The sequence below is a fragment of the Neodiprion lecontei genome, chromosome 4 (assembly GCF_021901455.1).
Source record: "Neodiprion lecontei isolate iyNeoLeco1 chromosome 4, iyNeoLeco1.1, whole genome shotgun sequence".
Taxonomy (NCBI): Eukaryota; Metazoa; Arthropoda; class Insecta; order Hymenoptera; family Diprionidae; genus Neodiprion; species Neodiprion lecontei.
The window spans coordinates 884,967-897,946 of record NC_060263.1 but is presented as its reverse complement, the minus strand read 5'-3'; the positions used below and the strand labels follow the sequence as shown (position 1 = coordinate 897,946).

General features: G+C 45.6%; 3 protein-coding genes across 3 annotated transcripts; 1 reads left to right on the top strand and 2 right to left on the bottom strand.

The window, feature by feature from the left end:
- Positions 1 to 874: 874 nt before the first annotated feature.
- LOC107221076 (UDP-glucosyltransferase 2) lies at positions 875 to 4,015 on the top strand. Its single transcript, XM_015659950.2, has 6 exons — positions 875 to 1,304; positions 1,450 to 1,940; positions 2,142 to 2,561; positions 2,639 to 2,870; positions 2,951 to 3,176; positions 3,249 to 4,015. Exons 2-6 carry the CDS (start codon positions 1,488 to 1,490, stop codon positions 3,529 to 3,531), a joined length of 1,614 nt encoding a protein of 537 aa, XP_015515436.2. The 5' UTR covers positions 875 to 1,304; positions 1,450 to 1,487; the 3' UTR covers positions 3,532 to 4,015.
- A 3,535-nt stretch (positions 4,016 to 7,550) lies between these two features.
- On the bottom strand, positions 7,551 to 8,398 carry LOC107221117. Its single transcript, XM_015660011.2, has 3 exons — positions 8,240 to 8,398; positions 7,852 to 7,945; positions 7,551 to 7,777 (listed from the first exon to the last, which is right to left on the bottom strand). The coding sequence occupies exons 1-3, from the start codon at positions 8,364 to 8,366 to the stop codon at positions 7,672 to 7,674; spliced, it is 327 nt and encodes a 108-aa protein (XP_015515497.1). The 5' UTR covers positions 8,367 to 8,398; the 3' UTR covers positions 7,551 to 7,671.
- A 2,495-nt stretch (positions 8,399 to 10,893) lies between these two features.
- On the bottom strand, positions 10,894 to 12,664 carry LOC107221232 (insulin-like growth factor-binding protein complex acid labile subunit). Its single transcript, XM_015660151.2, has one exon. The coding sequence runs from the start codon at positions 12,661 to 12,663 to the stop codon at positions 11,416 to 11,418; it is 1,248 nt and encodes a 415-aa protein (XP_015515637.1). The 5' UTR covers position 12,664; the 3' UTR covers positions 10,894 to 11,415.
- Between the last annotated feature and the right edge of the window lie 316 nt (positions 12,665 to 12,980).

The window sequence follows — 12,980 nt, the reverse complement described above, 5'->3', positions numbered from 1 at the left end:
ATAAGAGGAAGTGTAAATCAAGTACGTGGGTCAAAGAAGAAATCGGACCGCGACTCGGTCGGCTGAGACGGATGGAAACGCGACGTGAATTCGTAACCACAATCGGGGCCCCGACCAGGGCTGAGGGGTTCCCTCGGACGGGCCGGAATGGGGAAACTCCTTTCTTGTTGGATTGTGAAAATAATGAGCTTACGCAACATCCCCGGGACGCGGCGAAGACTCGCGGCATCGCTAAGCTCGTCCTGTAATCTCTCCTATTTATGAGCCCGGCCTTCTTGTCGACGAGGACGGTGGGGTCAAGACCTCACAAATGATAACCGCGAGACCCGGCCGCTTTGCCTGCGAAACAACGACGCACGTTGTAGGAATTACGGCAGAGAGTAATCACGGACGCCTTCCGCGGTAGGTATAAAGAGTCTTAGTTGCAACTTTCGAGCTTTGATACGCAGGGGAGGATAAAGTGGGAGTCGGTAGGTAAGAATATATTCTCTCGAGCGAAAGAGCCGGATAGTGAATAGAGGATATTTTTATTTATTTTTATTTCCTTTCACAGACTTTTTGCTCTCAGTTCTTCTTACTCCCGCTGTTCGTACATTTAGTGATGAAAATATCGGGTGCATCTCGGCGTTTCGTTTGGGCGCAGCTGATCGTAAGACGAAAGCTGCTGCAAGAATCTTCTCGAAGAGATGAAAACCGGCTCGGCTGTAGCGTTCGCAACTACGCTATCGAGGGATTTATGCGAAAGAGTTAAACTTGTACTCCGCGCAGTCAGAGATACGAGAGTAAACACCGAAGATTAATGTCGCTTCGAGACACTGAGAGGGTATGGAAGATTTTTCGTGGTAACGTCTTCGGAAGTGAGACAATGACGATTCAGTCGAGGACGCGAAACGCCCGCAGCCACCAGTGATTGGTATACGGCATAAATACGGGCACGTGGGTGGGGTCTCTGTTGGATTGTGAGGCGGATAAATCACTTACTGGATCTGATATACTAGTTAATAATGAGAAAGAATTTTTTCAATATTATATACCGGCTTCTACGTCACTGCGATTGCAACACACCGTACTCTTTGTGTACATCAAACGTCTCGCGTCGTTGGCAAAAGACAACTGCCTTCCCCGCATCTCGGAGAGGAGAAGAAGAAAAACAAATCATGTGCAACGACACATCGTGTGCCGTCTTGCGAGTCCTCTCACAAAATACAAGTGTAAACATACACGCACTCATGAGTCTCATTAGCGGTGCAAGAACCCTGGCCGATTGCGTGGTGAAGAAGTGTGGTTTAGCAATAGCGGATTAGGTAATCGTCCGATACAATTACGTCGCTTACTTATAGATTAGAAAAGCACGATTAAAGCCTGCAATCAACACTCAAGGCTGACTTATCAGGGGCATTCTTATCTGGCTAATTTAGTTAGTAATTTTAATCTGGCTAATTAATTTAGTTTAGTTACGCGCTTGAATCCACATCGAATGGTCAAAGATGATGTTACTGTTCTGTAAAAGTGCTGGGATGAAAGAGCGGCTGTGTTTCACGATTTTTCTCCTCATTTTATCGATCTCATCCGAGGTCAGAGGGTACCGGATATTGAGTGTATTACCCTACAACGCAAAGAGCCATGCGATCATGTTCGAGGAACTTAACAAGGGGCTGGCTAATCGCGGCCACCAGGTCGACGTCGTGGGGCATTTTCCTCTGAAGAAGCCGGTCGAGAATTACAACGACATAATAAACCTGGCCGACGACTCGGTTCCGAAGTTGCAGAATAATTTGACGTACAAATTCGTGACGTCAAGTGTGCTGGATAAGCCCGTGGTGCCGTTTCTCACGTCCATGTTCGGATCCGAACTCTGCAAATTGATGGACCACCCCGAGTTGAAGAACCTGATTAAAAACCCTCCGAACGATCCTCCCTACGATCTACTCATCGGCGAAGTAGGTTTGAATCCTGATCTCCGCAAACGGTCTCCGATTTTTACTCGGAGACTTCAAGTATACACGGACGATAGTAAAATATTCGTCTTGAGAATTCGAACGCTTTTAGATAACGATCATTGGCTTACAGATACGCTTATTACTGATTGATTAGACTATACAAATAAGATACCGATAACTAACTCAGCTCGAATTTCCGAGGTCTTGGCCGCCCACTGTTTCCTGGCCTTGGGTCAGCACCTCAAGGTCCCGGTGGTGGCAATCGTTACATCCCCGATGTGGCCGTGGTCGAGCGACTTCGTGGCGAACCCCGATAACCCGGCGTACGTGCCCGGAGTTTTCTCAAGTCTCATTGCGCCCATGAGCTTTTGGGACCGGATGACCAACACCTTGGACTTGATCGGTAAAAAGATGCAGTTTTACTACTACACCAGTGACCAGGACGAGTTCATAAGGAAGCATCTCGGGCCGCATGCTCTCGGAGTCCGAGAAGCCGAGAGAAACGTCTCTCTGATCCTCGTCAACTCTCACTACAGTCTAAACGGCGTCAGGCCCTTCACCGCGGCGGTTGTCGAAGTCGGAGGAATTCATATTCCCAAAGAAATCGAGCCGCTGCCCCGCGTGAGTTTTCATTCTCAACGGTTTCACGTACCCAACGTTTCACTCTCTCATCCGGAACGTTTGACGCGTCCTTACAGGATCTGCAAGAGTGGTTGGACCGGAGCAACGACGGCTTCGTGTACGTATCCTTTGGCTCGATGCTGAAGATCGAGTCATTTTCGGGGGAAACTTTGCGCGCGCTTTACAAATCCTTGGGAAAATTGGCGCCTGTCAGAGTGCTGATGAAAGTAGCGAAGCCGGACGAACTGCCGGTCGGTTTGCCGAGCAACGTGATGATCCGTCCTTGGATTCCGCAGCTGGCGGTTCTCTGTAAGACGACCAGGCCTGCCCATTGGCTGGCTTGTCACCTCTCTGATTTTCCCAGTTTTCTGTTTCTGCCGCAACCACAGGTCACAAGAACGCTCGCGTCTTCTTCACCCACGGAGGTCTGATGTCGACCCAGGAGGCCATCCACTGCGGCGTCCCGATGATAGGGGTGCCCCTCTTCTCCGATCAGCCTCTGAACGTGGCTCGTTACATCAGGAAGAACGTCGCTGTGTCGCTGGTCCACGACGAATTGACCGAGGAAAAAATTGACGCTGCCTTCGAGAAGGTCCTCGGCGACCCCTCATACATGTAATGTTATCCTTGGCGCGAGCGCGGCTTCGTCGATCTTTTACGCAAATCTAATCGACGACCGATTTTCAGGGCGGCTGCTAAGAAGATCTCCGCCGAATTTCGGGACCGTCCGATGAGCCCATTGGACACCGGGATCTTCTGGGTCGAGTACGTCGCCAGACACGGAGGATCTATTATCAGGTCACCGGCGATGGATTTGTCCTGGTTCCAAATAGCGCTGATCGATGTATTTGGCACTCTGATTCTCGGCCTCGCTGTTGCCGCTTACTTGATCAAACTTATCCTCAACAAGCTATTCGCCCTGTTGGTGAGAGGCACCGAAGCACCGACTCGATACAAGAAGATCAATTGAAATTGGCCGGAGAATTTCTTTGCGAGGAAGGTGAAATATCTCGTCAGGTTACAGCTCACCCCAAAATTACGATGATTTCTGCAACACCGCTCACGGATCTCTGATGACCGTGATAATTAACGCGCTTACCTCTAATTAATTCGCCCTCGTATCTCGCATTCGTGCAGCAGCACTGACTCAAGCGGGAACTAAATATTTGATACCCGCATCAAATGCAGGGTCCTTAATAAATGGAATTCACGTATCAGCTCACACCGGCACTTCACAGACGGGGAAAGTTTCGCAAATTCGCTTTTGCAAAGCTTTCGGTCTAATATTCAACCGTATTATTTTTCTTCTCTTGGTTCACCGCCCAAAGATCTGAATAACCGAATAAAGTTCGTCTCGGAATTGTTGAGCGAGATTGAGTTCGTTACTTTTAGAGCACAGTAATTTTGTCGAATAAATTGTAATTTATGTGAGTTGAATAAGCAGCTCGTCAAGATGCGCGGTGTCCTCGATTAATCCAGTAATATAACGATGGCAGAAAGTGTTTGGCTGCTCTCTCTCTCTCTCCCCCCCTCTCTCACACTTTCTCGTTCCCTTCATTTTTCTCCTCTTCTATATCCGTCCGTCGCTGCCTCAGCCTATTCGCGAGCATTTCTCCCCATCGGAGTTAATTACCATTATAGGGATAAAATTGGACTGTAACAACAGCTCGAGCGAGCGACGGAATTTCCCGATCGTTCGAAGGCGAGTCGAGTTCGTCGCCGGTTTGAACGCGGAATTTTAAGCAGCGGTACGATCCGCAGCACCGACCATCCGCAGGATATTTAATCAAGGATTGAACGGCAGGCAATGAACTACGCAGCCCGGGGCGCTCCTAGTATTCCAACCTTCTGCAGGAACTCCCATCATCCTTTCCGCGGACCGCAGCTATCCAGCAAGCAGCCACAGGCGCACATTGATTGCGTTATTACAACGATTTTATTTGGCCGAGGTATACGAGAGATGCGAGATGCCTCCGAATTATTGATTACCTACTCCTTATGATCCTTTCTCTCGGCAAATCAAATAAATTCCGTTGGTTATTCGCCGAACTCGGCACAACCTCAAGGTACAACTTGGCCTTTGCTCCTCTCTCTCTCTCTCTCTCTCTCTCTCTCTCTCTCTCTCTCTCTCATTTTCCGCACCCTTCCCTGCTTCGAACAAATACTACCCCGACAAGTTCTAAAAGCGACAGAAACAGCTTCAGGGAACCAGCAAGAAGCGAAGCCGAGCTGGTTTGCGGAGGCCGTATTTCCTGGTCAGCTAAAGTTACGTGGGAAAGCGGCTTAAGTTATAATTTCCTGGACTATGCAAGGTCATAATACATGCAGGGCAATTTAACGGTCAGCTCAAATAAAGCTCGGCTTTGTATTCTTCCGCATGCGGTAACATCCTGACGACGCTGAAGCTTCGCGACGCTGCATGATAAATTAATCGCACACCGCCCTCCATCTCGAGTTACGTATTACAGTTTGTCTGTAATTCTTAACTTTCAAAAACCATCTTCTTTTACCTTCTTCTAAATTTTTTAATCAATTTCAAACTGCGGGAGCCATATTTAGTCACTAAATCGCGTTAGGCGATATACGTTAATTAATATTAATTAAGTAATTATAACTACCCAATTTGATCACGCGAATCAAATCGCTGACAGGAAAAATGAAACATTAAGTCCACGGGATGATAAAATTTCAACCACGGACATAATACCAGATTTCACCACGTGCCCTCAATCATTCGATATATAAAGGCACGTCAATTTGGCAAAAATACCTGTCGAGGTGGATACGTCGTAAGATCCAAGGGCGATGGAAATATTACCTCACCGGGATATCAACTATTCAAGGATAGAGCTCGTCGCCTTGTTCCCGGCACATCCATAGAACCTTGGGAGGGCTGTAACATCCGGTATATCCGTTAGCCGCCATCCCAATTACTCGTTCATCGCTCATAGTGCGCGAACTCCGACGTATCCTTGCAACTTTGGATATCTCGGTACACGTCGCGAACAGAATGAAATAACTTAGTTAACGGGTATAACGATGCAAACCGAGTTCCGTCTGCCTCGCGGTTCCCGCAACTATAGTTGCGTGGTAATTGTACGACTGATCTGTAGATTTAAGGGGATACGTGGTCTCACGTCTCAATGACTGTGTTTGATAATTATTTTTTTTTCACAGTCAAGTTTATTCAATAATTTCAAGCTTCTTCCATGTAGAAGAAAAAAAAAAAACAACGAAATGACTAACAATTTGTTTGTTTCTTTTCGAATGCTTTAAAGTTGAGATATCGTGTCAGTCAGATTTAAATAGGGATAAAAACTTGCGGCACGCACCGCCACACCGGGCGAGATTTACGATCAAATAGGTACGGAGAAAAAATTCTTCCGTATTACTTTATAACTTCCTGTTTTATGTGCGAAAAGTATGAAAATTACTGAATAAATTTTACTATGAAAAAATAAATTTCTTTCAAAAAGTCATTGAGACGCGAGACGCTACCCCCTTAATTCCCAGACTCTTTGTCGAGTTAACTATCCGAATGTTCTTTGACCCGCGGTTAAATCTACGATGCGAATTACTTACGAATGTAAAAGAACCGCTACGTATTTTTTCCCATCAACCCCATGGCGAAGAGTTTCGAAATTATGAAATACAGGTATAAGGGTACGGTCGTAAAATCATTTACTACGTCGCTGCATCGGGGCTAAATTAAATAAAATTGCATTTACGAGATACGAACGAGTATACAAAAGCACTGCACACACGTTCCCGACAATTGGACCGAGATCGGAGTGAATTATAGCGGGGACTTGAATATTAAATCCTCTAGCAAAGTAAACCACTTGGCGTGGCTACTGTGTTGGGTCAGGAGTCTGCGTGGGTAACGAGCTGTGCATATTTAGCGGCGGCGTCTCTCTTCGGAGAGACATGCAAATTCTCCTACTCTCATCTATCTTTATCTCATTCTCCTGCTATCCTCACTTTACATCGAAACAAAATTTACGCAATACCGATGTTATTCTCCAGCGATTTTTCGCGTATAACTTGTTCAACGCAAAGGTCAGATAAACAAAAATCAGCAATACGCCGAACGTTTTTTCAGATTCGACAAATCTGCAAACTCGCATCATTAGCCAAGCAGAGACTTGTTAACGTGTTGTTCTGTTTATTATTTTATTTTGGATTTTTGATGAATTGACCTAGCTGCGATTGTTTCATCAGATTTTGTGCTTTTTTTTTTAGACTTTCGGAAGTACTTTCATTTTTTTCTTATCAAAGATAACATCCTCTCAGAGGATATATTTACGATTCTAACAAGTCGTTGTTCTTGTATTTCGGATATTCCGTTCGCCTACAAACGTGGTTACCGTTTTGCCAATCGTTTTCTGCTTAGCATAACTTTGAAGCAGATTGAATTTTTTTTTTTTTTTTAGTTTCGAATCAGAAATTTGGAACTTTCGAATGTATACCGTTTCAATCTATTTCGTCAAATAGTCTGGTCACGATAAAGCAATCATTTTCTACTGCTCTTGCATCAGAAACGCCCTTAATATTATACTCAATCAAATTAATGTTAAGAAGAATTAATGATACAGTGTACTTATCACAAACTTCGCGAAAAACATTGAGTGGTTATTTTTGTTCAGCATTATCAAACAAGCTTTGATATCCACTTTTGAAGCCGCATTTTGTCAGTCAGAAAAGCTCTCTTCTGTATACCACCGTTGCTTCGCGTGTCGTGCGTCGGACCAAGTCACTTCACTCGACGTGCAAACAATTAGAATTAGCGTAATACCGACGTCATATACCCTCCGGCAGTTTCCTGCATGCAATTTAGGCAACTCGACGACTGCATCAACGAATCCGTTACATTGAAATAAAAATCAGCAACATGCCGAACGATATTTTAGATCCTACAAGTTGGAAAACTCACGTTACTTTGCACAATAAGAATGCGGCCCGGTATTAGCCAAGCTGAGATTCGTAAAATTAATCGTCTGCTTATTACTTTATTTCGTAAATACACAGAAAATGTCACAGTAACAAGAAAATATTCAAGGGTATTTTAACACGCAATCAATGTGTTTCTGTTGATTTACACGCGTGAAGTTTAGTCCGCGCAAATCGGTCCACCGCAGCATTCCGGATACACCTTCGAATTGTCCTTTTGTTTGTAACCGATTTGTTTACCGTCGGCACACCGGTAAGTACCGCATCTAAATATTCAAAATTCGATAAGAAAATGCCGATGCGAAGATTTTAAGCTGGGGCGCAAATTCGATATACTTACCCGACACCACGCATTTCACCAGGCCCCACACACTCCATAGTCCCACATCCGTTTTTCATCGATTCGGTCATGGTGTAATTGGGCGGACAATTTACTGCACGGTGGAATTAATAATGATAATAATTTACTGCCAAAATTCACTTCAAATAGTCAGTTGACTTGCAATAAAACAAAAATTAAAATTAAAGCACGGAACAAGATCTGACGTTTGTATGAATCTAGTCTGTAACCGATACTGATTATACGCAAACCCAATACTACTGACTTTAATTGATTGATTCTATTTCAAGTTGAGATATCTTATTCTTAATTTTCTGTTTTATCAATTCGTTTGAAATAATAAATTAGCAGGTGCAGGGATGAATTTTTATTCGGTCAAGTCACTTACTCAGTTTCGGTATCTGTTCAGACAGATTGACGAAGACGAAAAATACGGCAAGAAATGCAGCAAGCTTCATGGTTACGAAAACTTCGCGTAGCAGGTTGAAAAAAGTACTCGCTTCTCCACCGGGCATCAAACGTGAACAATGAAGCACGGAGCGTCGGCGGACTTATTTTATACCAATCGGCGGTGGTATGATTAATGAGTCGAAGGGTCCAATGTACACAGTCGTTGTACATAATTATATGCAGATAACAACCATTTCGATAAACGACCACTGATGAGTGTGAGTCGTAAACAGCGAGCATCGGCGGAGAAAATACAGATTCCATTTACGTAATCGCTCCTTAGCTTCGCGATTGAGGAATAAGTGTGATGTATATCGATGCGAGCCTGAATGAGTACTAAAGAAAAAAATAAAATAATTCCGAGAAGAATCAATTATCCAGTGTACTTATCGCGAAACTCTCGAAAAACATCCGGTGCTTATTCCTACTTGGCATATTTAAACAAACTTTGATTAACGTCCGATCGACTGTCCTCATTTTAGATAATTCGAAAAATTGGATTGCTACAAGTTCGCGGACTCACATGACTTTCTACAAACAAGAATTTCACTCTGTATTGGTAAAGGAGACTTGTTTTAAAATTAACTTACTGGGCACTACTTTATTTTATAAGCACAAAGAACATGTCATAGGAATAGAATAATATTCGCGGTTATTTCGCCACTCGATCAATATTTTTCTCCAGATTTACACGCGCGAAGTTTAGTCAGCGCAAATCGGTCCGCCGCAGCATTCCGGATACACCTTCGAATGGTCCTCTTGTTTGTAACCGATGTCTTTACCCGGGGGGCAGATGTAAAGACTGCACCTAAAAATTTTAATTACAACAAGCAAACGGTGATGCGAAAATCTCGAGCTGAAGTGCAAAGTGGATACACTTACCCGATAGCCGTTACGGTGTCAGGCTGCCCGTTACAATCAAGACGCACGCATGTCGAATCGTTCTCCGCCTTATGCGCAATGGAATTGGGCGGGCAATTTACTTTAAGACAAAGTTTGTTCGTTAGATTAAATCGTCAAGAGCTGCAGGTACTGAATTTCGTTCAGTACATCGACTCACTCAGTTTTGGTATCTGCTCGGAGAGATTGACGAAGACGAAAAGTACGACAAGGACTGCGGTAAACTTCATGGCTACTAAAAATGTCGCGCTGCAGGTTGGAAAAAGTAGTTGCTACTTCAGCGGCTTTCGGTATACTGATACACCGAGCAACAGCAGAATTTTATACCGCTTGGAAGTGGTCTGGTTGATGAGTTTAATGTCCGTGTGTGTATAGCGACAGTTAATTATACTCCTTTAGCGCCGATATAAATTCGCAGACAGCGATCATCGTCGGAAGAATTTCCGATTTATCGATGTGCCAAATTGCATTCGTAAAATTCTCCGACAGCTTTGCAAATGAGAGTCAAACGTCATCGATAAAAATACGATCGAGTACCGAAGATACACGCGCGATCAAATAATGTCGAGGAGATTCAACGATCCAGTTTCCTTTTTGCAAGACTCTGGAGAAGGTTTGATTTTTTCTTTCTAAACAACGATTTCAAATGAACTATCAATTTTGTTCCTTTTGACCTTTTGAGTCACAGTGGCAAGTGTTATTACCTCCTATTTTATATCATTTTTTCGTACATTTAGAGGACTTTGAAAACATATTTCTTGGCAGTTTTTTGCTGTTACTGATAGTATACCAATAACTTTTTATAATGTAAATTATTATCGTTAGAAGCAATTTGATTGAAAAAATCGAGAAAATTGAATGAATAATTCATGTCCGAGAAAGTGAACCCTCTACACGTAAACTTGTTTTACATAAATTGTAATCGAATCCAATCGGCTACCCCGAAATCCCCTGCATAGAGTTTTTTGACCGTATTCGATCAAATTTGAAACTTTTGTCCACCATGTTGGATCGGGCAACTTGAATTTTCAAAATCTAATTTCAGATTCGTAATCAGAGGTCTCAAAAACTACGGAACTCAATCTTGTTATAAAAATTGCCTCCGCTCAATAATGTTAGATTCAAAGCGTTGAAGCTGTGTTTTGTCTATCAAAAAAGCTGCGCCACAGGTGTTCGAGTGATTATCGAACAGACGTTACTTCTATCACGGTTTCTGGATATAACGAGGTGCCTGATATCCGAATTCGCTGAGCAAGGTTTCAGCAATCGCGTTGCACTCTTGGTGGTGGTTGCTGGCTATGTCAATACGAGTTCGAAAGCGCCAGCCAATCGTCAAGTTTCGGCTGAAGTAGTAGATCAACAGAGTTAAAGGTCAGTTAATTCTCTCCTTCGAATCGCCGCTTCGATTACCTAAATATAAATACGCGAAGGTTGAGACGTTGAATTGAACGAGATATGTACGCAGCATGAAAGTCTGAACGCCACGGTGAAAAAAACGGGTAAAGTATTCGCTAGTTCATATTGCTGGAACTTTGTTTCCATCCGGCTGGTAGGTTACGAGTACAACTGACCCAAAATCCATCTGACAATTTCTCTACAGCTTTATCTCACGTAGTTAATGGTGTTTTTTTTTTTTTTGTTTGTCGAGTGTAGAGCGGTAGGCGGGGGGGGGGGAGGAGGAGATGAAAGATATAACGAGAGATACACTTTATTTCCACAGTAAAAAATATGTGCTACATTTTATCGTCGATGTGGCTTTATTAGTGTTCGTAAATACGTTGTGTAACGTATACTTGAAACTATAATTTGCGACGTTCTTACATCGGGTATTGCGGATGATTCCAGAAGCGTCACGCGCTGTCGGAACTTGTGCGATAAATTTTTCCTGTCATTCCGTTCACCTACCGTTCTTTTCATTTTTATTCCACCGAAGAGATGTGTAATAAAACACGTCACGTTGCTGGACACACTCAACCAGATCACGTACCAGCCAGTTTCGGTCGCGTACAACCCTCTCCTCCGTTCCCCCTTCTCATTATTCCTCGATTTCAGTTGAGACCGGGAATTCAGCCCGTAACGTGTGTCCGTTGCGGTAATTTCGCCGACCTTACGAATATCGTCCACAAGTGTCACGAGACCCGGCAGACGGTTTTATATGTTTTTAAAGACAACGCGCCGTCCTGGGAAAACTATGACGATACGGGAAACAGCGGGTCAGCACCTGAGGGGTTCAATTTTGGTGACGTTATTCCCGCTGAGGTTGACCTGAACGTATTTCTCGATGCCGTTGAAGGCGCAATTGTTTATCGAGTGTATCCGATTGTCGGATAGGTCGAGAAACCGGAGATTGGGCAGCTGAATGAAGGCCTCGTAGGGGAGGACGGTGATTTGGTTGCGGGCGAGGAGCAGACTCCGCAGGTTGTTCAACCCCCGGAACGAACCCTGGGAAACTACGGGTTCGTCGAGGCTGTCCTGGAGGGCGACGATATCCGTGAAGGAGACGTTGACGCGGATCTTGGAAATCCTGTTTCCCGACAGGCGCAAAGTCCGGAGGGACGCGAGGCCGAGAAAAGCGCCGTCGTCGATGGCCTCGATCAGGTTGTTCCCGATGTCGAGGCTACGGAGCCGAGCGGCGCCGGCGAAGCCACTCCGAGGCAGTCGCACCAGCTTGTTGTGTCCCAGGAAGAGGTCCTTGAGGCGAGGCAGATGTTCCAGGGCGTTCACCGGTACCCTCGACAATCCGTTGAAGGCCAGATAGAGGCCCCCGAGTCTCGGAAGCCCGGTAAAGGCGCGTTCACCGACCTGGGTCACCTCGTTCTCGCCCAGATGAAGCCACTGGAGGCTCACGAGGCCTCGGAAGGTCGCCTCTCCGACTCGACCGATGCGGTTCCCCCTGAGGTAGAGCTCCCTCAGCTCCCCGAGTCCGTCGAAGGCCCCGTCCTCTATCCGCGCGATCAGGTTCCTCGATAAGTCGAGGTGCAGCAGGCCCCTCGCTCCTTCGAAGGTGTGGGGTGCCAGGCTGGCCACCCGGTTCCGAGCCAGGTGAAGCTCCTCGAGGTCGGCGGCCACGGCGAAGGCGCCGGGCTCGATGCCCTTGACCAAGTTCCCGTTCATCGCCAATTTCCGGAGGTTCCTCAGCCCTCGAAACATGCCGGCTCGCAGCCGATCGGCTATGTCGTTGTCGGCCATCAGCAGCTCCGCGACGTTCCGACATTCGGAAAAGGCCCCGTCCTCGACCCCGGTAAGGCCATTTCTGCGTAGGTCCAAGATGCTCGCCCTCGCGTCCGTCACCTTCTTCAAAACACCTTCTTCGGTAACGTTCACCCGGTAGCCACGGACCGTCGTGCTTGCCGTTTCGCCCTTCGCCCGTAGCTCGCTGATCGGCAAGAGCGTCAGCAACAACGGCAGAAGTGCGAACGGTACGGATGTGGTCGAGCGACACCTCCGCGTTAAGTAGATCATTCCGAGAAACTAAAATGGATGAGATAGCCGGAATGCTGTGCCTCTTGTTACGGTTCTACGACTCACGGTTATCTCGTTGACCCGCCTGACCTCGACGAGCTCGGCACTGTATCTCGGAGGCGCGTAATTACTGTTACGCTGGACAGAGAGAGAGAGAGAGAGAGAAAGAGAGAGAAATAACGGGAGAGAGAAAGAGAAACGACGATGATCTGGTGTCGGCCGCGGCTTCCGACGCACAAATTACCGGACGAAAATAGCCTTCACGGACGATTCGTTGAACTCGGTTATTCTGTGTTATTGGAAAGGAAAAGTTTCAT